Here is a 27,796-nt window from a genome sequence, read left to right as displayed (position 1 = left end):
CCCAATTTGTAAAAAGTCCTTTCTCCCACAAATGACATAGCTTTTTTTTTTTTTAACTTTATTTTTTAAAATTTACATCCAAATTAGTATATAGTGAAGCAATGATTTTGGGAGTAGATTCCTTAATTCCCCTTACCCATTTAGCCCATCCCCCCTCCCACAACCCCTCCAGCAACCATCAGTTTGTTCTCCATATTTAAGAGTCTCTTGTTTTGTCCCCCTCCCTGTTTTTATATTATTTTTGTTTCCTTTCCCTTATGTTGATCTATTTTGTCTCTTAAAGTCCTCATATGAGTGATGTCATATGATTTTTGTCTTTGACTAATTTCACTTAGCATAATACCCTCCAGTTCTATCCATGTAGTTGCAAATGGCAAGATTTCATTCTTTTTGATTGCTGAGTAATACTCCATTGTGTATATATATACCATATCTTCTTTATCCATTCATCCATCGATGGACATTTGGGCTCTTTCCTTACTTTGGCTATTATTGATAGTGCTGCTATAAATGTGGGGTGCATGTGTCCCTTCGAAACAGCACACCTGTATCCCTTGGATGAATGCCTAGTAGTGCAATTGCTGGGTCGTAGGATAGTTCTGTTTTTAGTTTTTTAAGGAACCTCCATACTGTTTTCCAGAGTGGCTGCACCAGCTTGCATTCCCACCAACGATGCAAAAGAGATCCTCTTTCTCCGCATCCTTGCCAACGTCTTTTGTTGCCTGAGTTGTTCATGTTAGCCATTCTGACAGGTGTGAGGTGGTATCGCATTGTGGTTTTGGTTTGTATTTCCCTGATGATGAGTGATGTTGAGCATTTTTCATGTGTCAGTTGGCCATCTGGATGTCTTCTTTGGAGAAGTGTCTCTTCACCAAATGACATAGCTTTTATTTCTTTATGCAATTGGTTTATTTCTAGAACTCCAGTTTCTAGAACTTCGACCTAGTATTAATCTTTGTTTTAGGCATTTTTTATAGGTTTTAATAACTGGTAGAGCTGTCTTCTTGCTTCTTTTCTTGGAGTTTTTCTGTTCTCATTTGTCCTTCCCAATGAACTTTCTAATCAGTTTGTTTAGCTCCAAAAAGTAACTTATCATTTCATTCCTTTTATTTTAAATTTACCAATTTACACAGGAAAAGCTAGTACCTTTATGATACTGAGTTTTATTATCCGAGAACAGGGTATGTATTTCTATTTGTTCAAGTCTATTTTCCTGTCTCTTAGGAATGAAAACACTCCTAGGTTTGGACATTTCTATCGCCTGATATAACTTTACCGTGATATTGTGGATCTTCTTTAGGTATTACACTTTTTCAATCTATGGCCTCATCCTTCTCAGGATGAAATTTCCCATTTATGGTTTCTGTCTTAATTTCTGTAATAGGGAAGACCTCTTGTGAGCCACACATAATCAAATTCTAGATTAGATAATCAGAAACCTCCTTAATTATGAGTACCTTTCCCCTGGTTGCTCAGGGACCATTTCAGTGAGTTAGCAGCCTCATGGTAACACTTGGATTCCTGCTGTTGCTCTCAGATACCATTATTTCCAGGTCTAGATTGTCCTTAACAGGTCAGGATGTTTTACTACCATGGGAAAGACATGAAAAGAGTGTATAACTTGGGGGTATCTACTCTTGATACTTAGGCATGCTATGTGAGGAAATGCATGAAACATTGGTACTTCTACAGAAGACACAAAACCGAAAAGTTACTTCTGTCAGAATCCCAAAAAGATAAAGTCATTAGAGAGAAATTGAGCCAGATTTGATGCCAGTAATAGTCTGTTTGAGAGAAGCTTTTGGATTTTTGTATGTAGTATATACAAAAAGTATACCTCTTTTCCTCTGTACTTTGTGAGGGAGAGTCTCTCTCACTCTCTCACAGACACACACACGAATGGTTCCCTGATTTTTGGCAAAATGATAGTGAAGATTAGTGTTAAGCTTTCTTATGTCTTCTACTTTTTGCTTGGTACCTGACACAGAAACCACTGAGATGAATCAGTGTGTTCAGAAAGTCTAATTTTTGTATATGTAAACTGACTTTTGACCATAAAGCTGATCTTATTTCTTTGCTTGTATTAAGTCCTTGCTTGAATGATTTTACATTTGTCTATCCTGTTTTCTCATTTGTCCTTCTTTCCTTTACCCCTCATCAGTGGTTACTCTATAGGGAGAAGGAGGCAATGGAAGGAAACGAAGGTTGGAGAATGAGTTGTGTAAAGTCTGGGAAAGAAAGTACAGGGGTTACCATTCCTTCTTGAGTTGATTCTTTGTGTGTGGCCGTCTTGTATAGATGGAGTTGTTTATGCCTGGGGCCACAATGGATATAGCCAGCTTGGGAATGGGACGACCAACCAAGGCATTGCTCCCATCCAAGTCTGTACCAATCTCTTGATCAAGCAAGTGGTTGAAGTAGCTTGTGGCTCACATCATTCAATGGCTCTGGCAGCTGATGGAGAGGTAAGTGCCCTGCTTTTAGTCTTTTTTTTTTTTTTTTTTTTAATTTTTTTTTTCAACGTTTATTTATTTTTGGGACAGAGAGAGACAGAGCATGAACGGGGGGAGGGACAGAGAGAGAGGGAGACACAGAATCGGAAACAGGCTCCAGGCTCCGAGCCATCAGCCCAGAGCCTGACGCGGGGCTCGAACTCACGGACCGCGAGATCGTGACCTGGCTGAAGTCGGACGCTTAACCGTCTGCGCCACCCAGGCGCCCCTCTTTTTTTTTTTTTTAAACATTTATTCATTTTTTGATAGAGACAGAGCGTGAGTGGAGGAGGGGCAGAGAGAGAGGGAGACACAGAATCTGAAGCAGGCTCCCGGCTCTGAGCTATCAGCACAGAGCCCAACTCAGGGTTCAAACTCACGGACTGTGAGATCATGACCTGAGCTGAAGTCGGACGCTTAACCGACTGAGCCACCCAGGCGCCCCTATTCTTTATTTTTAAATTGTGGTAAAATACACATAATATAAAATTTGCTGTCCTAGCCATTTTTAAGAATTGTGGAAATCAGACCTCAGGATTTGTGAGGACTGCTTTGTGCAGTGGCTTTGTCATCTGCCTGGATTATTGCCATGGTCTCTTTAACCACTTAAATGGTTAGGATGGCAAATTATATATGTATATATTTTTATATCCATTGTGATTTATTGAATGTCAGTTCAGTAACATTAAGTACATTGTTATGTAGCCCTCACCACCAGCCATCTTCAGAACTCTTTATTTTGCAAAGCTGAAGCTGTACCTCCTGAATGGTGACTCTCGACTCCCAGCACCTTGTGACCACCGTTCTGTCTTCTGTCTCCATGAGTGACTACTCTAGGGACTTCATATGAGTGGAATCATACAGTGTTTGTCTGGTTATGACTGCCTTATTTCACTGGGCATAATGTCCTCAGGGTTCATCCATGTTGTAGCATGTGACAGAACTTCCTTCATTCTTAAGACTGAATAATATCCCATTGTGTGTATATGCCATATTTTGTTTGTTCATCCGTTGGATATTTGGGTTGTTACCAACTTCTGGCTATTGTGAAAGTGCCTTGCTTTTAAAAAAATAAAATCATGACCATATTTGTATTTGGTATAGTGTAAACATAGCAGCCCTGTGCACAGCTAAAAACATGTGGGGACACACTCTTTTTCTGTGTGATCAGGACCACTCTTTTGATAACAGATTTCAGCCTCAAGGCAGTTGAGTCCCCTGCTCTTCGCTAAGACGACAAATCAGATGTGTATGACAGTGTTCTGTACTTTTGTTTTTTTTTAATGACCCCCATCAGTTAAGGTCTGTTTTGTTTTCAGTAATAGTAATGATGTCATAGAAAATAACTTTACCAACATTCCAGTAGGTGCTGTACCCCACCAAGTTAAGGTTGCTCATCTTATTGATTCTACCTTCTAATCTTTCATCTCATTTTGCTTCTATTCATCTATGTAACCATAGGTCAGGTCTTGCTATCTGCCTGGGCTATTGCCATGGTCTCTTTTGTTCCATAGCATTTTATTTTTATCTTATTTTATTTTATATTTTAGTTCATTTCATTTCATTTATTTTTAGAGAAAGAGAGCATGAGCGGGGGAGAGGGGCAGAGGGAGAGGGAGACAGAGAGAGAGAGAGAATGAATGAATGAATGAATCTTAAGCAGGCTCCACGTTTAGCATGGAGCCCAATGTGGGGCTTGATCCCATGAACCATGAGATCATGACCTGAGCCAAAATCAAGAGCTGGACGCTCAACCGACTGAGCCACCCAGGCACACCATCTGTTTTATTCCATAGCTTTTTGATTGGTCTACCTGTCAAGTATCACCTCTGTGCCCCCTGTGATTTCTGAAACAGAGATCATATTATTCTCGTGTTTAGAATCCCTCAGTGTTAACAGTGATTTTACTATGTAGGACAGGGTATGGGTGAAGAAACCAGAGAAGTGGAGGGAGATAAAGGTTTCATGGCTAGGATGTGCTAGACCTACGCCTAGCACCCAGGTCTTAGGCCCCAAATCCACATGCTAGTCTGTTTTTAGTTAGTGGAACCCCAGTCCCCGTTTTTAAAATGAAAGGCAGCTGCATTACAAGGGAGCTTGGGATATTTGAGAAGTGCCAGAAAAATGGTTGGTTAAAATTAGAATTCCCTAATTTGTACAGCCTGGATTCCTTGTTTATTTTAACTGTAAGTATATGTTACTTTGGATAATTGTGCTAAATATTTGCATTATTATTCTAGATATTCCTGTGAATCCACTTTGAGGAAGTTTTGCAGTTATTTCTTTTTTTTTTTTTTTTTTTTTAATTTTTTTAACGTTTTATTTATTTTTGAGACAGGGAGAGACAGAGCATGAACAGGGGAGGGTCAGAGAGAGGGAGACACAGAATCTGAAACAGGCTCCGAGCTGTTAGCACAGAGCCCAACGCGGGGCTCGAACTCACGGACCGCGAGATGATGACCTGAGCCGAAGTCGGCCGCTTAACCGACTGAGCCACCCAGGCGCCCCTGCAGTTATTTCTTTGTTCCTGTGAAATGAACCTCTAGTGCATATGCTTTTAAACCCCAGCTGTAGGTTTTATTATTGTCGCCTGGGGCAGTATCAGACAGGTGAGGGGAGATAGGAAGTGCGACACAAGAAAGAATCATGGAAGCCACACCTCATGATGTGTGAGGACCACTTCCTGCAGACAAATGAAAGGGATGGATCCTTAGAAATTCTTCTAGTCTTGGAGGAAGTAATTGCCTGGGCTGCCAGCAGCCCCTCCCCTAATTCTCTCTGGTCATACTTTTGTTTGATAGGATCAGTTGGTAATTAACTTGAGGTGGTTTTTTGTTTTTCATCTCTGTTACTAGATTTTAAGAAGCTCAAAGCTCTATTTGTGTCTCTAGAATTCTGGTTTTCACACTATGGCAAATCACAGGCAGGATGCATTTGAAGAGGGGAGCTGCTTGGAGCTGACAGGCAGCAAATGAGAATTGAGAGACAATAGAACCAAGAATAAGCTAACAACCTGGTGTCATCTCCATAGGGACAAACATCTCTTTAGTACTTGTGAGCCTTACCGTATTATGACAGACACGTAACTGTGATTGATAATTTTAATTGTGATGGTTGTGACTCATCAGGAAAGGTTATATAATGTTCAGTATTGATGATTAGTGAGACAGGGAAAAAGCATCTTACAATTTTGAAAGCTTTTTGTGGAGGAAAAGAAAAAAAAGAACATCTGTGCCCAAAGAGTTAGGCACATTTTTCATATCACTGCTGCTTTGTGGTATGTACTTTATTTCCTGTTGATGGCAGATTACAAAATCATGTATGGCTGCTATAATTACAGAGGCAGTGTAGCATAGTGGTTAAGAGCATAGCTAGACCTTCTTGGGTTCGGATTCCACGTTTACTACTTATTGGTTGTAGAACCTGAAGCAAGTCACTTAACCTCTGTTTCTATTTCCATATATAAAATGGGGGTGAAATAGTATCTACCTCAGGGTCACCCTATGCGATTACTATAGGAATTAAATAAGCTAACACATGGAAAGCATTTAGAGCCATGTAGCACATTGTAAATATTCATTAAGTGGGTTTATTTTTATTTCATGATTACTTACGTGCGTCACAGCTAGAATTTTCACCCTAATGCTAATAATTCTTTCTTTTTCCCATGTCTTGTATAGGTATTTGCTTGGGGGTATAACAACTGTGGCCAGGTCGGATCAGGATCTACAACAAATCAACCAACTCCTCGAAAAGTTACAAACTGTTTACATATTAAGAGGGTGGTTGGCATTGCCTGTGGTCAGACCTCATCCATGGCTGTTCTGGACAATGGGGAGGTGAGCTGTCTCTGTACTCTCCCTTCTCCTCACCTCACCTGTCTCACTGAAGTACCTTTTCCTTCTTGAGCATGTATGAGATCATGGAAGGAAGAGTGCTTTGTTTCTAGAGTTTCATTGATAGTTAACTGGTTTCTGATGGAGGAATATCTGGAGGGTGTTTGCTTCTCACTGTGAATTTTCAGATGCCAAGATTGATCTGCAAGTAAGGATTCCAATGTGTCTAAAATTTATTTATTTTTTGTGAGATCCAAATAGTCTAATGTTCGTAGGTATTTGTGATTTAATGTAATAAAGAGTTTGACACTAGTTCTTTCATCCAATGAAAAAATCAAGTGTGCAGTCTTTAAAGGTAACTGATGATTTTTAAAAAGTTTACTTTTTTGAGAGAGAGCGCATCGCAGGAGGGGCAAAGAGAGGGAAAGAGAATCTGAGTTTTTTGTTGTGATGGGAACTTTTAAGATTATTAGCAACTTTCAGATATGGAATACAGTATTACAACTGTAGTCATCATGCTGTACATTATGTCCCCATGACTTACTTATTTTATAACTGGAAGTCTGTACCTTTTGAGCCCTTTTACCCATTTTGTTCAACCCCCAGCCCCCACCTCTGGAAATCACCAATCCGTTCTCTGTATGTATGAGCTTGTTGTGTGTGTGTGTGTGTGTGTGTGTTTAATTGAAATGCAGGATGCACAGTGTTCCATTAGTTTCCGTCATGTTTGTCATGCCATGTTTACCAGAGTGTTAACTGGCTTTTTTCATCAATCCTGTTGTCATCTTTGATGACTTTAGAATTTCTTGGGCTAGTCATCAGACATCCTCCATCCTGGTATTATTTACTTGTTTATTTTTAAAAATATACTTAATCCTAAAATTATTATCATGTGGTTATTTTCACAAAGGAAAGCAAATGAAGCATGTAAAATAAAAAGCGAATACCTTTTCTCCAGTCTTGTTAATAGTTTGATGTATATCCTTTTGAACTTTTCTCTATAAAACAATTATATATGGGTGAATATAATTATCTTTTATAAAAAATGGGATTATTATAGGTACTGCTTTTTTCCGCTATTCTGCACCTTTCCTGCTTAACAACACATACAGTTACCTGAATCTGTTATCAGACCATTTATAGCTGTTCTCCATTATAATGGCTCCTTACTTTTCCTTGTCTGGATCACCCACAGCCGAAACTCTACTGATGGAAATTTCTTGTTTCTAAATTTTTGCTCTTATAAACATTGCAGCACTGAGTTTCTGTGTTACTGTGTGTGTGTGTATCTTTAGTACATTTATGTAAGTAATCTATAGAATAAGTTCCCAAGAATAAGATTTCTGGGTTAGGGTGTATGCCATTAACTTTTTTGATAGCTGTAGTAAAATTTCTCTGCAGAAAGTTAAAACCTTTTGCACTTAACGACATGGAAAGTGCATTTCACCGTCTGTTGCTAGTACCCTAAATTCTATATCCCTCTTTCCCCTCTGTCACATTGCTCTGAAAAACCCCATCTTTGACTCCACGAGACACCTCAGTTTTCTCGTTTGACCAGACCTTTAGTCTGTTCCTGCTCAGTGCTTTTTCCTGTGTCCCACACTTGCTTGTTCTAAACCTTCACCACCGCTGGCAAACCTCTGTCCAGCTCGACTACTTTCAGCTGATGACTCCCCTCTCCAGATATCTAAGACATTGTGTTATGTCTTTTTAACCTCTTTCCTGTCCATTCCCTCTCTCTTGGTCCCACTGTCACTGCCTTAGTTTCGACCCTTGTCTGAGCTCATTTGCTACTGAATGGCTGTCCTGCCTGTAGTCTCATCTAATCTGTTCACCTTTATGTGCCGCCAGCAGGAACTTTCCAAGATGTGAATATGAATCTGTTTTGAAATATTTCTGTGGGAGACCCTTACATGCATTCTACTTTTCCCTCGTGTGTGTTTTGGCACTTTATCCCTTTAGCCCTTACTTTTCCTTCTAGTCTTTTGTCCTGCCACTGTGCTGGATGTGTCCCAGCAGACCACCTCCTCATTTTCAGAACCTGCTTCCAGCGCATTCTCTGCCCTCTCCTTAGAATACTTTACTCCCATTTATTATCCTTCAGCCATGCTCAAATCTCTGCTCTCTGAAAAGTCTTTCCTAAACTTTCTTCCTGTAGCTAAGTCCTTTCTCTTCTCTGCTCCTGTAGTACCTTGATTGTATCTCTAGAATAGCACTCGCCTCCTGGCTGCAAAAAGTTTGCACGTGTCCATCTTTCCTGTTAAACTGCGACCAAAAACTTACTCCTAGTGCTTTTTATCATGTCCTGACATACAAAGGGTGCTTAATAATTGTTAAGCAGCATCAACTTCCTCGTGTATAAAGCAAGAATAAATGACTTGCCCAAGGCTATCCAACCAGTAAGGTATGGAGGAGGAACTGATGCCAAATTCTGTTATCCCCCCCCCCCCCAACAAAATAATCTTCCATTTGGAGATCCCCAGTAGGATCACATAGAGTAGGAATATGGGCGTTTGGAAGTGAAAACTTACTTGATTTGTTTAGGTGGACGGCATTTTTGTATCTTCCTTCTTACTAACTGTTTTAAAAGCCTCTTGTCTCCCTTTCTCTCTCTAAGGTGTATGGCTGGGGTTACAATGGCAATGGTCAGCTAGGCTTGGGAAACAATGGCAATCAGCTGACCCCTGTGAGAGTGGCAGCTTTGCACAGCGTGTGTGTGAACCAGGTACGTGTGGTGGGCTTCACTGCTGCTCCCGTGTAGCTCCCCTGCTCCGACTCGAAGAAACACTGGACGTTTACCCTTTAGTAGATCCTTTCAGACAATGCCGTATGCCTTCATCCTTCACATTTGAAATTCTGTCTTTCCTAAATTCTCACGATGAGAAGGAACACCATGCTGGTGACACATCAGTGTTGGCAAGTAAAAAAAAAAAACTATTGGGGCGCCTGAGGGGCTCAGTCAGTTAAGCATCAGACTTCGGCTCAGGTCATGATCTCGCGGTCCGTGAGTTCGAGCCCCGCGTCGGGCTCTGTGCTGACTGCTCAGAGCCTGGAGCCTGCTTCAGATTCTGTGTCTCCCTCTCTCTCTGACCCTCCCCCTTCATGCTCTGTCTCTCTCTGTCTTAAAAATAAATAAACGTTAAAAAAAAAAAAATTAAAAAAACTATTGGAAAAGTCCAGTAGTCTCAATATTTGTTTTTGTTTTTGTTTTTTTTAATGTTTTGTTTATTTTTTTAAAATTTTTTTAACCTTTTTTAATTTATTTTGAGACAGGGAGAGACAGAGCATGAACAGGGGAGGGTCAGAGAGAGGGAGACACAGAATCCGAAACAGGCTCCAGGCTCTGAGCGGTCAGCACAGAGCCCGACGCGAGGCTCGAACTCACGGATGGCGAGATCATGACCTGAGCTGAAGTCGGCTGCTTAACCGACTGAGCCACCCAGGCGCCCCTGTTATGTTTATTTTAGAGAGAGAGACATAGTGTGAGCAGGGGAGGAGCAAAGAGAGAGAGAGGGAGACACAGAATCCAAAGCAGGCTCTGGGCTCTGAGCTGTCAGCCCAGAGCCTGACGCAGGGCTCGAACTCACGGACCGTGAGATCATGAGCTGAGCCGAAGTCAGATGCTTAACCAACTGAGTCACCCAGATGCCTCAATTTTTGGCTCTTCTAATGCTTTTTTAATGTTCCAGAGAATGTCAGTCCACACCTGATGATGAGTTGACATTCTGCAGAAGCTGGCTGTAATCTTTAAGTAGATGTTTTCCCTGCCCTTCCTGTTTTCCTGTTTATGGTAACCATTTAAATTTACTTGCAGATTGTCTGCGGCTATGCACACACTCTAGCACTAACAGATGAGGGCTTGCTCTATGCCTGGGGAGCTAACACGTATGGGCAGCTGGGAACTGGCAATAAAAATAACCTGCTAAGCCCAGCACACATCATGGTGGAGAAAGAAAGGTAACTTGGCTGTACCATGTGTCGGGACTATGTGTGTGTTTTTGGATTTGGGATTCTGTGTGCTGGAGCTACGGTGTTTGGCTTTGTCACGCTTCTGTTTATTAATATTGTCATTTTGAACAAAAGAGTTTGAGTAGCAGCCAGAATGGACATGCGGTTGATAGGATTCTCATGTGGCTTCCTAAAATAACCTCCTGTGATTGATAGGCATTAACGCATCTTGATATAATTCTCACATTTCCTGTGGCTCATTTAGTAGGGAAGTAAAATGGGGTCTGTCGCCATGTAGAAATTGAGTGTAGTGTAGACTTTTCCTTTGAGCCAACTAAAACAACTTTTAAATCTGCTTTTGAAAGGAGATTTTCTGTTTAAATATTGATTTGATTTAATGTGTCTCACTGGAATAGATGCTTTGTTTGTTCAGCCAAATCTTGAGGTCTTACCCACTAAGCTTTAGAGTGTTGACTTGTGATTGCAGGACTGTGCCTAAGAAGCCTACTGAGAAATGTGTTTGGCTTGATGTCCATTTGGATAAGGGTGTGTAGAGTCCATTACCCCAAGGCCATCGCTTATTTAGAGGCTGTGAGAAGAAGTTGTGTCAAGGAGGTGGTATATTGAAGGCGGTGTTTTGTTCTTGTTTTTTTCATACTGTCTAAGCCCCCAGAACTGTCAAGACAGTTTCTCTCTGTCCACTTTCCTCATTTACTTTGGTTTTGAGTCCCTTTTTCCAAGTTTTCCTCAACAGTATGTATTATTTATCCTAATTCAGAATGAGGTCAGGATGAGAAGTGGGGTGACAAGCAAGGGAAAAACACAATACCCTTGCTGTGATCTTTTGGTTCTGTCCATATGACTTGAAGCTAATGTCCCTCAGTCCTGGGCTGTTTTTTGCAGTGTTGTAAGCATGGCCTTTTTATCTGCCTTGTGTCCTGTGCTGTAGGCTTCTATGATAAATAAATTACATGCATTTTTCTTAAAACATTTCAGGGTAGTAGAGATTGCGGCCTGCCACTCGGCCCACACGTCGGCTGCCAAGACCCAGGGCGGGCACGTGTACATGTGGGGCCAGTGCCGGGGCCAGTCCGTGATCCTGCCTCACCTCACGCACTTCTCCTGCACCGACGACGTGTTCGCCTGCTTCGCCACTCCTGCTGTCTCTTGGCGCCTCCTGTCTGTAGGTAAGAAAGCTCAGGGCTACTTTTTTTTTTTTTTTTTTATGTTTATTTATTTATTTGAAAGAGAATATGTGCAGGGGTAGGGCAGAGAGAGAGAGGGAGAGAGAGAATCCTCTGACAGCACAGAGCCCGATGCGGGGCTTGAACTCAAACCACGAGATCATGACCTGAGCTGAAGTCAAGAGTCAGACGCTTAACCGACTGAGCCGCCCAGGTGCCCCTTTCATTTTAATCGAGGTGAAATTTATGTTCATAAAATTCACCATTTGAGGGTGTACAATTCAGAGGCATTTAGTACGTTCATAGTGTTGTGCAGCCACCATTTGTATCAAGTTCTGAAACGTTTTCATCACTCTGAAAGAAAACCCTGTACCTGTTTTGCAGTCACTCCCCATTCTCCTTTCTCCAGCCCTGGCAATCACATACTTTGCTTTTACTTTCTATGGATTTACTTATCCTGGATATTTCATATAAAGGAAATCAGTGTGTTGCCTTTTGTGTCTAGCTGCTTTTATGTAATGTTTTTGAGGCTTAACCATGTTGTAGTATATATATTAGTACTCCATTCCTTTTTATGGCTGAATAATATTCTGTTGTATGTATAGACCGCATTTTTTTAATCCATGCATCTGTTGATGGATGTTTGGATGGTTTCCACCTTTCGGCTATTAAGAATAGTGCCATAATAAACATTTGTGTACAGATATTTGAGTAACCTGTTTTTAAGTGCTTTTGTTATACTAAATTTATTACATAATTGAATATGAACCAGAATGAACTTAAAAAAATTAAAAACTCGTAATTTATTTATTTATTTTCAATATATGAAGTTTATTGTCAAATTGGTTTCCATACAACATCCAGTGCTCATCCCAACAGGTGCCCTCCTCAATGCCCATCACCCACCCACCCCTCCCTCCCACCCCCCATCAACCCTCAGTTTGTTCTCAGTTTTTAAGAGTCTCTTATGCTTTGGCTCTCTTCCACTCTAACCTCTCTCTTTTTTTTTTTTTTTTTTTTTTCCTTTTTTTCCTTCCCCTCCTCCATGGGTAAAAACTCGTAATTTAAAGGGTGACATGTTAACTCCACTTTCTTTTTCTCACTTTGTCTTTCAACCAGTCTCAAATACTTTTATTTCAGAAGGGCACAAAAACCGAGCTATTGCAAAGGGTACTGGAATTTAGGGTGATCTTTGGTTGCATAATCTGTCCCTTTTCTAAATATTGTCTTCAGGCGTCCATTGATGGAAAAATGGTAAGGTGTCAGAAAGCTGAGTAGCCATTAACAAGATGGGTTTAATCTCTTTTTCTTTTATTTCTTGTTCATTTCTGCATTTTTTGGGATGTATTTCTTCTAAGTTATTCTTTGTATGCAGAGGAAATAAGTGGATCATGATGGCCCCTGTGCTTGGAAATTAATGTAGCTCTTGTCAACTGTGGGGTTTGGGTTGCTTAGCAGTTGATATTAAAGACCAGTCTTGTAGTATGTGTCATGCTCAGGTGTATTAGCCAGCTGGCCAGGGCTGTCCCATCATCAGGTGACCAGTGTTTGTGCTCACGAGGGCAAAGAGTATGTTTAGGAAGAGTTAAGCTGCTGCTCAATTTAATGTGATATAAACATTTCCAGGTTTTTTAACTATAATACAATATTTTTTTGCAGTGAATGTTGTGATTAGAAAATATTTAATTCACAGAATGGGACTGTTTAGCCATAACTACACATAGGTATAGCATGGACAGCCAAACACTATGTACATCTTCAGATCCCAAGTGCTACTTAACCTGGACCCGTTCATAAAAGGCTTCTCCAGGTACTTGCCTCTCAGAAGTCTAATCCTGAGAAGACATCCTTTTCAGAAGAAAAGTTGTAACGTTTTTTAATGTTAAGTTTGGAAAAAATAAGATTCAGAATATCTCGTAGAGGACTTCTTACCACCTGCTAAAAGTCAGAAGGGTTTTCTCTTTCAGTTTATGATCTCAGCTGAGTGTTAGGAAGAAAGATGGTGAAATCACACCTCGGAAGAATACTTCTTCTCTAAAGGGAGTTGTTATACTTGTCAGAAACCAAAATGGGGAAAAGGGTTACTTCAACCCTCAGGACTGATGGCAGAAGTGGAGGCACCGATCAAAGCTGTTTTGCGGACGGGTGGGGTAGCAGTCTAGGTTCCTGGACTCCTTACCCATCTGAGTCATTTCCTTTCTTCTGTTTGCCAGAGATCCAGGTTACAGGGTGAGGGGAAAGCCTGACTTTTGAGAGATTGCCCACTTTCTGCCAGAGCCAAGAGAGCTCTGTGTTGTGGGAGTTCCAGGGAGGGCTTGGGTGAATGCTATTTCCTTGGGAGGTTCTCATAATAAAGCTCAGGGATGAGCTTACTTGTTAAGTTTCAGCCTAGGTTTTAATAGGTGTCCCTCTAAGAGCAGCAGGCTGCTGAGAGACACAGCTCAGTTCTTTGATGGAGTCCCGTTCTCATCTCATGGTAGAAACCTGTCTCCTGTGTTGACAGCACCTGCGTTCAGTGCCAGTGACCTCTGGAATTTTCTTTGTTTTCCTGTTAGCTGCCTTTTACTGGTTTTCCTTTGTCCACACATAGCACAGTAAGGTGTTACATAATTTGTACAAGTGCCTTTACTTTCCTTCATAAGGACATAGTTCTTCTTACATATAACAGTTCTTATCAGGCAATGTGATCATGTTTTTGTAAAACTGTTCCCTTTGAGTATACATTGTTACTAAGTAAATTTGCTCTGTTTTTAGATAGCATGTAAGGATTATTTGTACATTAATATTTAGGGCTAATAGGGATGTTTAGATTCCACATACCTAGGAAAAAGGGTTTTTCTGCATAAGAACATGACTGCTTAGCATTACTACTTTAGTGGTAAGTTTGTTTCTTGATGCTCCTGGAGCTGAATTTACCAACCCCTTGAAACTACCCCAAAGCAGAGCAAAGGTGTTTTCAGTGTTTCAGTCAAGGAGAATTGATAAATTCTTAGCCCTGGAAGAGAACCACTCAAGTTTTTTTTCTTTTTTTTCTTTTTTTTAAATTAATTTTTAAATTTACATCCAAGTTACTTGGCACATAGTGCAACAATGATTTCAGGAGTAGCTTTCAGGGATTCATCCCCTACATGTTAATACCCAGTGCTCATCCCAACAAGTGTCTTCCTTAATGCCCCTTGCCCATTTAGCTCATCCCCCAATCCACAACCCTCCAGCAAACCCTCTGTTCTCTGTATTTAAGAGTCTCTTATGTTTTATCCCACTCCCTGTTTTTGTATTACTTTTGCCTCCCTTCCCTTAATGTTCATCTGTTTTGTATCTTAAATTCCACATGAGTGAAGTTACATGATATTTGTCTTTCTTTGACAGACTAATTTCGCTTAGCATAATACCCTCCAGTTCCATCCACGTAGTTGCAAATGACAGGATTTCATTCTTTTTGATTGTTGAGTAATACTCCATTGTATATATATACCACATCTTCTTTATCCATTCATCCGTCGATAGGCATTTGGGCTTTTTCCAGTTTGGCGATGCTGTAAACATTGGGAGAACCAATCAGTGATACAATCATGGACTGCCTATAAATTTTTCTTTTCTTTTTTAAATATACATTTAAAAGTTTCTAAATGTTTTATTTTTGAGAGAGAGAGAGGGAGAGATTGGGGGAGGGGCAGAGAGAGAGAGACAGAATCTGAAGCAGGCTCCCACCTCCAAGCTGGCTCTCCCTGATGTGGGGCCTGAGCTCACAAACTGTGAGATCATGACCTGAGCCAAAGTCGGACACTCAGCTGACCAAGTCACCCAGGCACCCCTAAAAAATATACATTTTTAAATGTCTAACTTCATATATAAGACTGGTAATTGGCCTTTTCAACTACGTACATATTTTTTGGTAGTTTATAGACTTAAGATACGTATTTTCATATGGTGAAATTGATTTGTCAAATAAGGCACAAACTTGAAAAAAATCTGAGTTATTCACCTTGCTAATGGTTATCTTTTAGAAGTCTTTTCTTATCTCTGGCACATTTCTTCAGATTTATGTACTAATAATGGGTTTGTTGCTTTCAGAGCATGAAGACTTTTTAACAGTTGCTGAATCACTGAAGAAAGAATTTGATAGTCCGGAAACTGCTGATCTGAAGTTTAGAATTGATGGGAAATATATCCATGTCCATAAAGCTGTTTTGAAAATCAGGTATTTTTGCACGAGCTTAGAGACATCGATAACCTTACTTTCTTTTTGCAGTCTCCTTTTGGTGACCGCTAAGAAATAGCCTTGGTAGTAGAGAGAAATGACGCTACTTACTATATTTGTGGATAGTATCCATGCATTATCTGTGTGTGTGAGTGTGCACTCGTGTGCCTTTTTGAAAAAGCATAATGTGGTAGAAGTATTTGTTTATATATATATATTTTTAATATATATATGTATATTATATACATATAAATATATATGTATACATATATGTGTACATATATACATATATATATAATATATATATATTTAATAAAATATATGTTTATTTATTTTTGAGAGGGAGAGAGAGAGATGAAAAACACGAGAGGGAGAGGGGCAGAGAGAGAGGGAGACACAGAATCTGAAGCAGGCTCCAGGCTCTGAGCTGTCAGCACAGAGCCTGATGCGGGGCTTGAACTCATGAACCGCGAGATCATGATCTGAGCTGAAGTTGGACATTTAACCGATGGAGCCACTCAGGCTCCCTGTCTATATTGTTTTTTTAAATGAGGTTCTTATGAATTCTTATTTCTATCGACAAATTTACTTACGTGATTAAAAAAATACAAGAGATTAAAGTGTGTATGTCCTCTTAAAGATTCATTCCCCGCCCCATCAAGAAACTCTCATGGTCAGGAGTGATGGACCTCTGGCCCTGAGGGACATGTGATTCCCAATTAAAGGAATGATCTTTAGGGGCGCCTAGGTGGCTCAGTCGGTTAAGCAGCCGACTTCGGCTCAGGTCATGATCTCACAGCCCATGAGTTCAAGCCCCACGTTGGGCTCTGTGCTGACAGCTCAGAGCCTGGAGCCTGTTTCGGATTCTGTGTCTCCCTCTCTCTGACCCTCCCCCATTCATGCTCTGTCTCTCTCTGTCTCAAAAATAAATAAACATTAAAAAAAAATTTTTTTAAATAAATAAAGGAACGATCTTTGGATATAGTAAATGGTGGGAGTTATTTGTATAAATGTGAGGGAACTTTGTATTTATTAATAACAGTTTGGACTCTTGCCCCCTAAGGCTGCCATCACTGAGAAGGAGGCACATGAAGTGAGACCATAGAGAGTTAAACTGGTCCTTTTTGAAATGTAGTTAAAAACCTCTTTACAAAATAACACGTTTTAAGGGAACCTAAAAGCCATATAGATCATTCATTACTAAGAGAGTAAATATCTGAACCAAAGGAATGAAATTATAGACTGGAAATGTTTCTTCTGGGAACCTGTGGTCAACTAGTCTGTTCCTTTCATGCATAGTTTTCTGACCCATTTGTCATTCCTTGCCTAGACAACTATTTCTTTTAACTTCTCAGATGAAGTAATTTCTTATGTAGATGGAGCCATTCTTTTGGTTGTGAATGGATTTTGAAAATATTCTGTTTATTTATACCATATCTCATTTTAAAAGGATTTGAAAAGATGATTTTTTAAAACTGAAATATGTAGAAAACCCAGTTTTAGAAATCAATTTTGCATGAAGGTGGCTTTTTACATGCAAATATAACATAAAAAGACCCACTTTCCTAGTGAATGTTTTTTCTGAGTAAGTTAGTAACAGACTTGGGTGTATTGGAGAGGGAGCAGGTCAAAGCAGAGGAACAAAATAGGACTGATGGCTGTTTTGGAGATGAGTCAGAAAAGGAGGAAAATTGTCATGTGAGGTAATGTGATAATCATCAGCCTAAATGTGATCCAGTTAACATTGAAAGCGGTTTTAAGAACATGCTGATTACTTGAAAATTAAAAACCAAATGAGTTATTTGAATGATGTTGATGTATCGTCAAAGATTTGAACTCTCATTTCTGAATTTCCTTTAATTTCATTGTTTAAAATGCATTTCTGTATAATCTTCTTAAGAAAAATGAGGGAGCAAAATCCTTGATCTTGATGAGGACTGTCAAAGGCAAAGAGTGGTGCACCTGAAGGGCTGGGTACTTCTAGGCCCTACTTAGAATCCTTAGTATTTAATAGGAGATGCCCATCAGAAAATGCAAGTGAATCGATTCAGAAGGTGAATGTGAAAGCCTGTGCTAGCTGAAGATTCCTAAGCCTGTGAGTGTGGGCCTGAATATAGTAGTAGGTAGGGAGACCTATGAGAGTTGTTGGATTTCGTCAAGTTCGTCAGATAACTTTGCTTGTTCTGTTTAGGTGTGAGCACTTTCGATCCATGTTCCAGTCTTACTGGAATGAGGATATGAAGGAGGTGATAGAAATAGACCAGTTTTCTTACCCAGTGTACCGTGCCTTCCTCCAGTACCTCTACACAGACACAGTGGACCTGCCACCTGAAGATGCCATAGGTACCTCAGCCACCGGGACGGGCCAGGCCTCACGAGCAAAAGTCTCTCCCTCCACGTTCTCACAGTACTGAAGTGTAAAGAGTTTCAGCTCAGTTGGCTTTTACATGGTTTTTAGAAAATATTTGAAGTAAATGTCTTTAAAAATAGTATTGTATAAGTTGTTACGGTTCACAGTTACAGACCTAGTTTATTTATGGCTATGGACTTATTTTAATTTTAATAATTTTTAATTTTGTAATATTTTAATTTTTAATACGTTGATAATGCATTTCGTGTATCCTCTTGGAAACAAAAGAAGGGGGGCAATTCCGTTTATTCCCCTTCTTTTGTACTGTAGAGGAAGTTGTATAAAGCGAGTGTAGGAGAGGTCTGTTCTGGGGTGGGGAGGGGAGTGAGAAAGAGGATCTATTTAATAACCTTTAGGGTAGCATTCATTAAGAAACTTTTGATTCATCTCCATAACTCTTTTCACCAAAATGAAATATATGTTTATAAATTAGGGGAAAGTATCATAAACTTGGGGTGAAATTCTTTTTTGTTTTTAGGTCTTTTGGACTTGGCCACGTCTTACTGTGAAAACCGGCTGAAAAAGCTCTGTCAGCACATTATCAAGCGTGGAATTACGGTGGAGAATGCCTTTTCATTATTCTCTGCTGCAGTCAGATACGATGCAGAGGTAACATAAACAGCAAACTGAAGCCAACCCCTCCAGCTCCCTGTGCTCTGCCTCCCACCCTTTTCTTGCATGAGACAAGGAACATGAATAATTTTGTATCTGTGTATGCTCTGAAATTCTATCATTGTCTAATTGTAACTCATAATGATTCATGTGCGAAGAGCTTGCTCTGGACTCCTTTTTATTTGTGTGTTTGTTGTGGATGGTTGATTTTGCACTGGATTGAATTCTTAATCTGGGATTCATGGGTCTCTAAAGAATCTATGAATGAATGGCCTTTTGAGAGTCTGAAATTTTGCATTTGGTATGTTTTCTTGAAGTTAAGAATCAGAGCGTCATCATATTGTAGGCTTGTGAGCAGAACTGTTTCTTATTCTCTATTCTGTAGTGCGTGGCACATAGTAGACACTGGATGATAAATGTTTGTTGAACTGAATGAATATGGTACCACCTGAAGGATACATTAAGGATAATTAGTGAACTAAAGTCTGGTACGGTTGGTTTTATAAATTTATAGAGAATATAAGGTAGAGAGCAACAGCCTTGGAGTCCAGCTAAGGCATACACCTTTAATGACACAATTAGCCCGTTCTTAGAGGTAGTATTTTGTCATCATTTGACAAGGCAGAGTACGCGGTATTGAGATTTACCAAACACCTGCAGGGATCTTCTCCTTTATCAAACTTAGGGATCCAAATGGACCATTACGTTTTGTATTTTCAAAGTGCATCCTATTTTTATTTGAAATTATATTATCATAAATATTTGCTAAGGTCAAATATAGTTGACTTTGTCTGTGGCCTGACAGCAGATTTGGTGATTAAATTATTTCTAATAGGAAATGGATGTCTAGATTTTTTTCTTGCCTTTTTTGTGACACCATGAACTTGTTTATTAGAAGTGCCCTTTTCTTTAGGTTGCATTTCTACCTAGTGATGTAACTTTAAATTGGTCAGTGCCCTTTCTGTCCATTTGGTAATTCACTTTTAGCATCTTCTCTGGATCTCTCCCTTCTCCTTACTACTAATGAGTTCCATATTCTAGGGGTTAGGATATTGCTGATTAAAACCAGTTAGAACCACCTGGGCAGAGGCAAACATCTCAGCTCTAGTTGCTGGAAATTTCTCATTTTAAGTTAAAACCTATCCCATCAAGTTTCCAGGAAAAAACCTTATGGCACTTCTGCCTGTGCCAGCTAATCACTTTTTTAAATTAGCTTTCATTTTTCTCATGCTGAGTATAGACATTAGATACCATCTCTTGCTTGAGACTGCAAACGTGTTTCCCTCAGTCTGGCACAGTGTGGGCATATGGTTGGCACTCAAGAATGTATGCTGAGTTTAATGAATGAGTGAATATATGTGAAACACCTTGCCATGAAGGTGTCCTTTAAAAAATGAAGAAAACAATAAACTCCAAACGCCCCAAATATTAATACATTCAATGTAGAAAACTTGGAACGTAGAAGACAAAAACAGAAAGAATCACTTCTTTCTTTTTAGGCTGTATTTTTTTTTGGGGGGGGGGGATTCTTCTAGGAGTTACCTTGTATTTCCCTTAATGCAATAGAATGTAGTAAGTAAATAAATGAAGTGTTTAGAATGTAAAAATAAAACCTACTAGCTGTATCTATAAGTTGATGCGAAGCTACCACTAAGATTGGAAATTTACCACCAAGATATTGACTTTCAGAAGCTCCGCTTAGGGAGACTAGATGACTTTGCCTTCATTCTGTGGTTGAAATGCTAGGAAGATGGAGACAACCTTCTCACATTTTTTCTGTTTCCTCTAAGTTCTTGTGGTTCCTCCATACCCCCTTTTGACAAGGTAATTTTGCAGCAAATGACACACATAAAAGCAACAAAAATGTATTGGCTCAGTAGTTAGGAAGATTTTTCTGGTTGTTGTGGAGCCCCGGCATTCTGAATGCACTGTCAGTCTTCCTCCAAGTTTTACGTGAAGAACAACCCGGCAGAGGAGCACTTCAGAATTCCTCCAGTACAAACCCAAATAAATGTTGCCATCAAGGGAGTAGATGTGAAAAAAACATTGTATCAAGATAGTTTGTATCTTATTACACAAATTTTGAAATGTTTCTATTTATACTGTTTCTTTTCAGGAAATGTTTGTTTTCTGTGTATTTTTGGGTTTTTTTGTTTGTTGGAAAGAGAAGGCGAGCTGGGAGAGGGGCAGAGGGAGGGAATCTTAAGCAGGCTCCACGCTCAGCACAGAGCCCAACGTGGGGCTTGATGCCACAACACTGGGATCATGACCTGATATGATCTGTTCAACCTACTGAGCCACTCAGGCACCCCCTAGTGTATCTGAACATCAGGAGAAATAGCTGGGAGGGAAGTATTATTTGTTGAACCAGAGTGGAGAGTTTTCCAGAAAATCCTCCTTGCTTAGCAATTTAAGTCCTAAGATTTTGCTCTTGGAAGCAATAAATATAAGGCCAGGAATCTAATTCCAGAATTAGTTTGGGATATGGGTGTTGAAAGTTTTGCGCTAAAACCAAATGGTCAGCATTTTTTCTTCTTTCCAAAATTAAAAGTTTTCTGTGATCAGTAAAGTATTTTTTGGTTAGTGAGAGTGCCTTTTCTTTATTTTGTCCTATTAAGACTTTAAGTACATTGTAGGGGCGCCTGGGTGGCTCAGTCGGTTGAGGGACCGACTTCTGCTCAGGTCATGATCACACGGTTTGTGAGTTCGAGCCCCGCGTTGGGCTCTGTGCTGACAGCTCGGAACCTGGAGCCTGCTTCTGATTCTGTGTCTCCCTCTCTCTGCCCCTCCCCTACTCATGCTCTCACGCTCTCTCTCTCTCTCTCTCTCTCTCTCTCTCTGTGTCTCAGAAATAAATAAACATTAAAAAAAAATTAAAAAAAAAGACTTTAAGTACATTCTAAAAACCAGAGACCACTTTGATATGGAATATTTTGTACCTGATATACTAGGAAACAAATTCTAAACTTACAGTTTTGGGGTTTTGTTTTATTACTACTTTAACAATAATTTTGGGCAAAGTTAGGTGTGGTTCACAATTTCTTGCCATCCAGAATATGTCTCAAGGGGGGCTTGTAACACATAGGTAGCCTGTCTCATCCTGGCCAAGTAGCCTTCCATAGAAAAATTAGCATTCGACTATTTTAGCTTTGGAGGACTCAAGACTGGATAAGAACTCCATTTAGGCTGCAATAGCATTTTTTAAAATGTGGATATTTAGACCATCGATTGTGTTTTAAGAAGATCTGTGGAAAGGAAAAATGACTTATTCTCGGAATATATAAATTATTGGAATAATTTAAACATTGAAAAATTTGGAATGAGTTTATAAATTAGAGTAGCAATTTATTTTGATCTTCCTTGCTAATTACAACAAATCTGACATTTTATCTGATTTGCCTCAGAGCCACTTTATAATAATTTCACCACAAAATGTCATGAATATGGAATTACTTCTGATATACCAAAAATATTGTATTAGAGCCCCTGATTTTACACTCTTTCCCACTTTTATATTCCGTCGGCCTTAAGAAGATGCTTTCATTCTATTATGAACGTTTTTCATCTACGGGTCAAGTAATCCTTTTTATTCTTCTTGGAAATGTTTTATATAAACAGTTAAACATATATAAGCTTTTATACAAAGCCCAGCAGTTCTGTTACAGTTAACTTACAGTTGGGTAAGTGTTGTATTTTCTTTTCTGGATAATTGAAGATGTGATACATTTGCAGAGTGAGGTGAACAGATCATGTAGGTTCTCAAAATATTCAAGAATTATCAGGAAAATATTGGTCTCGTTCACACATCAGAGGCAGGCAGGCTGGCTCAGGGCATTGGCTGCTAAGTGAGTTGCATGACTGTGCCACTCTGTTCATGCAGGTGAGCTTGCATATCCGGTTTCTCTCTCCAAGGGCACTCAGTGCTTCCTTTTCCATAGATCTGCCTTAAGCAAGAGTCAGTTATTAAATAAGTTCTTTAAACAGCCCAGCTTTAGGTTCTTTTCAGGATTCTCTAGTTAGATTTGTAATGTTTGAAACTGCTAAACATTTTTTGAATACTGAGCTATCTTACCAATTCAGACTCATTGGAGGGGAAGGGAAGACAGTTTGCTAGAGCTGTTTTCATAAATGTATGAAGTGATTTATAACTAGAGGTGCCGTCTGTGTACCTGTGCTATATAAAAAGTTCTTCAGAGTTTATACTCAAGATAGTCTTTGGATATACTCATTGTTTGACCTCTGAAGATCTTGAATTCCGGATCTGTAGACACTATAATAAGGTTTTACAGTGCCAGAATTTAGTGCAATCTTCTTTGAATTTGAAATTGTATAATTAAGAGTCAATATTTAAAGATCCTCATCTGATACATTAGATGGTTTGAGGGACTTTGTGTGCTTATGACTGGTTATTTCTTCCTAAAATATGTGTAGATAAACTAGTTGTCTCTTTTGGATAAATAAGATAAAAATGACTTTTCTCTCCTTGTGGAATATAATTTAGTCCCAAAGCTGTGTATTAATCATTGGGTTGTTATACCAGGAGTAGGACTTTTTCTTCAATAATTGAGAGGGAATGTTTAATATAGTTTAACATTATAGTTTATTATAACACACGGAACATTCAGCTGTACTTCAGCCCACTGGGAATCTCTTATTTAAAAACGTGGATGTGGAGATTGTGCTGATACTTTAAATGCATTGTGAATTGTCTAGAAAGCAAAACTCTGTCAGCAGCTGGCTGATACACATTAGATGTGGTTTATCTCTTACTGGTTATATGACTGGAAGGGGACATCATTCAGCTAGGGACAGAGGGACCCTCAGAATAGGGAAGTATTTGTTCGCAGGGGTCTGCAATGAGAGAGTAGAAAGGAGACGCGTCTCTGTGTTTGTGTGGGTCCTTCCCCATTCTGCCTGACATGCTCATTTCACGGTGGCTGGAAACATGAAGCCAAGACGCTGCAGTTTAAATGTTGTCCAGTTCCTGGTTTGATAGAACCCTGAGTATTGACCTTCAGTGTAGCTGGCAAAGTTACAAGAATCAAGGTGTTGGTGATAAGAGCTTTTAGTGTGATTTGCTGTTACATAGTTAGTCTTTGTATACATTCCAGTACCTAATGGACTTAATAAATACGTGTTGCGGCGTTTCAAGGAACAAACATGGTAGTGTTTTGCTGGGGATGAAAGGCTCTGTTAGCATTGGCAGAAATGTTTAAGTTGTTCTGGTTTACCACTTGTATATGTTACTTCTGAATGTCGGTAGCTGATGACTTCTTTTCCTGAGTGAAAACTCCAGACTGAATATTTTCCTCTGGACCGACTATCTGAGAAATTAGCGTGTGGGAGTGGGAGTGTGTCTTCCTTTGTGGCTTTAACAGTGAAGGCATTTTTATCTCGGAGAGCGTGAAAGTGAATTTAAGGTCTGTGGATTTTTTTTTTTTTTTAATGTGTCTCCTTAGGACATCTCTTCATCACTTTTGTATTTCTTAAGGTCTTCCTTAAGCTAAATAACCCACATCTTAATTCTTTTCTCTGACTTGACTATGGTCAAACATACGTTGGGGTAAAGTTGCTTTCAGCTTTGTTTTTAATTATTATTGAAGAAGAATTGACGTATAATACTGTATTGGTTTCAGGTGTATGCGTTCAGCTCGTTAAAGTCTTTGCATGTGACCGGGCTGTGTGACAGCCATGCGGAGGCTGCCCCCCCATAGGCTCTGTGAATGGGTGTACGTTCTAGAGAGTCAGACTTGACGTAGGGGAGCTGTTGAACTTACTGTGTTGTGACTAAATAGTACGTGCTTTTCTTTTTTTATTTAAAAGATTTTTTTAATGTTTATTTCTGTGTGTGTGAGAGACAGAGCATGAGTGGGGAAGGGGCAGAGACAGAGGGAGACACGGAATCCAAGGCAGGCTCCAGGCTCTGAGTTGTCAGCACAGAGCCCGGCGCAGGGCTCGAACTCACTCTCAGTGAGATCATGACCTGAGCTGAAGTCGGACACTCAGCCGACTACTGAGCCACTCAGGCGCCTCAATAGTACGTGCTTTTCTGATGCCTACCTATGTACAGTCACTTGTTTGCTTAGTTTGAGGTTTCTGGCCTCAAATATCTTTTCTAGGGGAGGGTGAGAGATTTGGGATGAGGGGTTTGGATAGAAGTAATTTGATCAAAGTTAATAAAAAAAAGCCTCTTTTTGTTTTTATTTTTGTTGTGTGTGTCCAGGATTTAGAAGAATTCTGCTTTAAGTTTTGCATCAATCATTTGACAGAAGTTACACAGACTGCAGCATTTTGGCAAATGGATGGCCCTCTGCTAAAGGAATTCATTGCTAAAGCCAGTAAATGTGGAGCCTTTAAGAACTGAAGCCCCAGGCTGCTGGGTTTTGTGAATGCTCTGGGGCACTGGCCATGGTGGCTGCTTTGTGCTCTACGGGTGATGTAATTTTGCAGGTAAAGAACCCGTCAGCTTGTTTGTTTTTCACATCTTGAGACACCATTCTCCGTGTAGGAATGTATGAAGGATGTACAGCTTTTCCTGAACCCGTTCTAAACAAGTCTTGTTTCCAGATATGTGCATTTTAAATGTGACCTTAATTTGGCTAGAACATTGTAAAGGGGTGAAAGTTTAGCTGGTCGTTTGTGTTTTGTTTTGTTTTGTTTTGTTTTGTTTTGTTTTGTTTTTGATTAGAGGAACTGCTGAACTTGGAAAGGAGAAGTTTGCGGTAATTCTCCTGGCTCACATAGTAACAACCCTTTCGACCCCAGGACCTGGGATGGTTTGTGGACTGTGAGATAGACATAAGAGGCCCCACCTTGAATTAAAGATGCTGACTTTGGGGCTTGTTGAAATGCTGCATCAGTTGCTAGTTCACTAGCCGTACTGTGAAGGAGTAGTGAAGATAGTTTGAGGTTTTTGTGTGTGTTTGTACTACTGAGGACCTTTTTTAACTTCATCGCGTATCAAAAAACAATATTCAGTTTAATATGAGTTAAACCTATTACGATGATTATGCAAAGATAAACTTGTAGGCTAGCCAAGGTTTCTCTTAAGAATTAAGTCCATAAAGAGTAGTAATTTAGGACTACCTGTAAAAAGTTGATATTGAAAGAAACTTTGGACAGAGGTCAATATAGAGTATCCACTACTCTCCAACAGTGTTTTGTTTTATTAAGATACAGTCTAAGAGCTGAAGTTTAAATTTGATTCCCCACCGTTTCCCCCATAAACGCTAATCATGAGAAGAAAGTAATGGCATATTCAGCATACTCTTGCCTTCCTAAATTATGGCTGCTAGACGATCAGATCCACTACATCTGACTCACAAGGTGTTCTTAAAACCAGCTTTCTGGCAGGACTTCATAGAATTTCTCTCTTTTATCTATAGGCCAAGTGTCACACCTTTGCTTGTTTGCAACTTCAGCTTTCGTTTTTTATTTCCTCGTCTTTTGATTGTGTTAGGTATAATATTTAGCACAATATAACTTTGAAAAAGGATCAAAATTATGATTTCCCTGAAAAGATCCTTTTAAATAGGGTCCTTTTAAGTTCAAGTTGTTGTTTTTTTTTTTTTTTCCCCGTTTCTTTTTTGGTCTGGTTATGAACATGACTTTTGGAGGAAGAGTGTTCAACTCTGAGTTTTATCGTGTGTGTCTGTTGAGCTTGCTGTAAGAACAAATCTTTGTTCTCTCTGGCTCACAGACTCATTTCCATTTGTGGGCATTCCCTTAGTGAACGGTTTCCTGTTTGGAAGGTCCCTCACCTGAACTTGGAGGCCAAATACATTTTCAGAGTCAAATTAACAAGAGAGTGAAGATATGCTGCAGCTACTATTTTTAGCAGTGTTTCTAAGTGTGTCTGAGGGTTTGGGTGGGAGTGAGGGCCCAAAGATAGGAATTCATTGATAAGTGAGATAAATTCAAACCTAGAAGTCCCAGCTCCCTTTTCTTGACCATGTTGCAAGTGATTGAAGCCCAGTCAGTTATTATTTAGGATTAGTTCTGCAACATGATAGAATTTTTCTTACTAGGTTGATGAATGCACATTAATTTGATTATTAGCTATGATGGGTAGTGTTCATAACAATCACTGTTCTATAGGCTTATGATCTGGACAAAACAAGAACTGCGGTATGTTTACTATTGCTCTTACTTGAAAAAAACTTAAAGCACAAATTAAAGTAGTAGATCCATTTCCATAGATTGTTCATTCATTCAACAAATATTTACTGAGGTTCCTTATATAGGTAAAGAACCACTTCTCAGATTACCGAGTAATTTGTATGAGTGTGTATGTAGTGAAGAAAATGGAAATATGTTCTTTGAGAAGTACTTGAGTATCTTTTTTTTTTTTTTTTTAATACACTCTTATTTTTCTACTTGGTTTCATTGTTAATCATAGCAGGAAATGAAAACTGTTCTTTGAGTTGTTTTTTTCATCTGATGTGATAATGAAAGCCAAAGTATTCATATTTCTTAAGATAACCCTAAATGTACTCTTGAACTTCTTACTGGAATAATATTTGATACTCTAGTATATAGGCTGTATTTATGTAATGTTTAGAATGACATATTAATAAATAATGTCAAGACATACATGCAGAGTTGTTTTTCCCTCTCAAAAATCGGTAATGTGCAGCCTTAAAACGGAAGGAAGTTCTTCTAACACATGCTGCAACCTGGATGAACCCCAAGGACATTATGCTGGGTAAAATATGCCAGTCACAGAAGGACAAATACTGCATGATCCCACCCACACAAGGTAACTAACATAATCAAATTCACAGAGATAGAAAGCAGAATGCTAGTTGCCAGAGGTTGGAGGTGGGAGAGAGGACTTAGGAGCTAATGTTTAATGGATACAGTTTCAGTTTTGCAAAATATAAAGAATTATGGAGGGGCGCCTGGGTGGCTCAGTCGGTTGAGCGGCCGACTTCGGCTCAGGTCATGATCTCACGGTCCGTGGGTTCGAGCCCCACGTCGGGCCCTGTGCTGACAGCTCAGAGCCTGGAGCCTGTTTCGGATTCTGTGTCTCCCTCTCTCTGACCCCCATTCATGCTCTGTCTCTCTCTGTCTCAAAAATAAATAAACGTTTAAAAAAAAAAAAAAAGAATTAT

General features: G+C 39.5%; 1 protein-coding gene across 2 annotated transcripts in view; it reads left to right on the top strand.

Annotated features, from left to right (window-relative positions):
* LOC125917754 (RCC1 and BTB domain-containing protein 1) overlaps window positions 1-27,467 on the top strand; it is a 37,986-nt gene extending 10,519 nt beyond the window's left edge. For both annotated transcript variants that reach the window (XM_049623864.1, XM_049623863.1), the window contains exons 4-12: window positions 2,299-2,465; window positions 6,173-6,331; window positions 8,946-9,053; window positions 10,143-10,285; window positions 11,273-11,463; window positions 15,535-15,661; window positions 17,853-18,004; window positions 18,550-18,680; window positions 24,907-27,467. In XM_049623864.1, the coding sequence (XP_049479821.1) occupies window positions 2,299-2,465; window positions 6,173-6,331; window positions 8,946-9,053; window positions 10,143-10,285; window positions 11,273-11,463; window positions 15,535-15,661; window positions 17,853-18,004; window positions 18,550-18,680; window positions 24,907-25,047 (1,319 nt within the window). In that variant the 3' untranslated portion in view covers window positions 25,048-27,467. The remainder of the gene's footprint in view (window positions 1-2,298; window positions 2,466-6,172; window positions 6,332-8,945; window positions 9,054-10,142; window positions 10,286-11,272; window positions 11,464-15,534; window positions 15,662-17,852; window positions 18,005-18,549; window positions 18,681-24,906) is intronic.
* The last annotated feature ends 329 nt before the right edge of the window (window positions 27,468-27,796 follow it).

This window comes from Panthera uncia, unplaced genomic scaffold (genome assembly GCF_023721935.1).
Source record: "Panthera uncia isolate 11264 unplaced genomic scaffold, Puncia_PCG_1.0 HiC_scaffold_236, whole genome shotgun sequence".
Taxonomy (NCBI): Eukaryota; Metazoa; Chordata; class Mammalia; order Carnivora; family Felidae; genus Panthera; species Panthera uncia.
The sequence above is the reverse complement of the archived record's forward strand: the minus strand, read 5'-3'. Positions and strand labels throughout refer to the sequence as shown.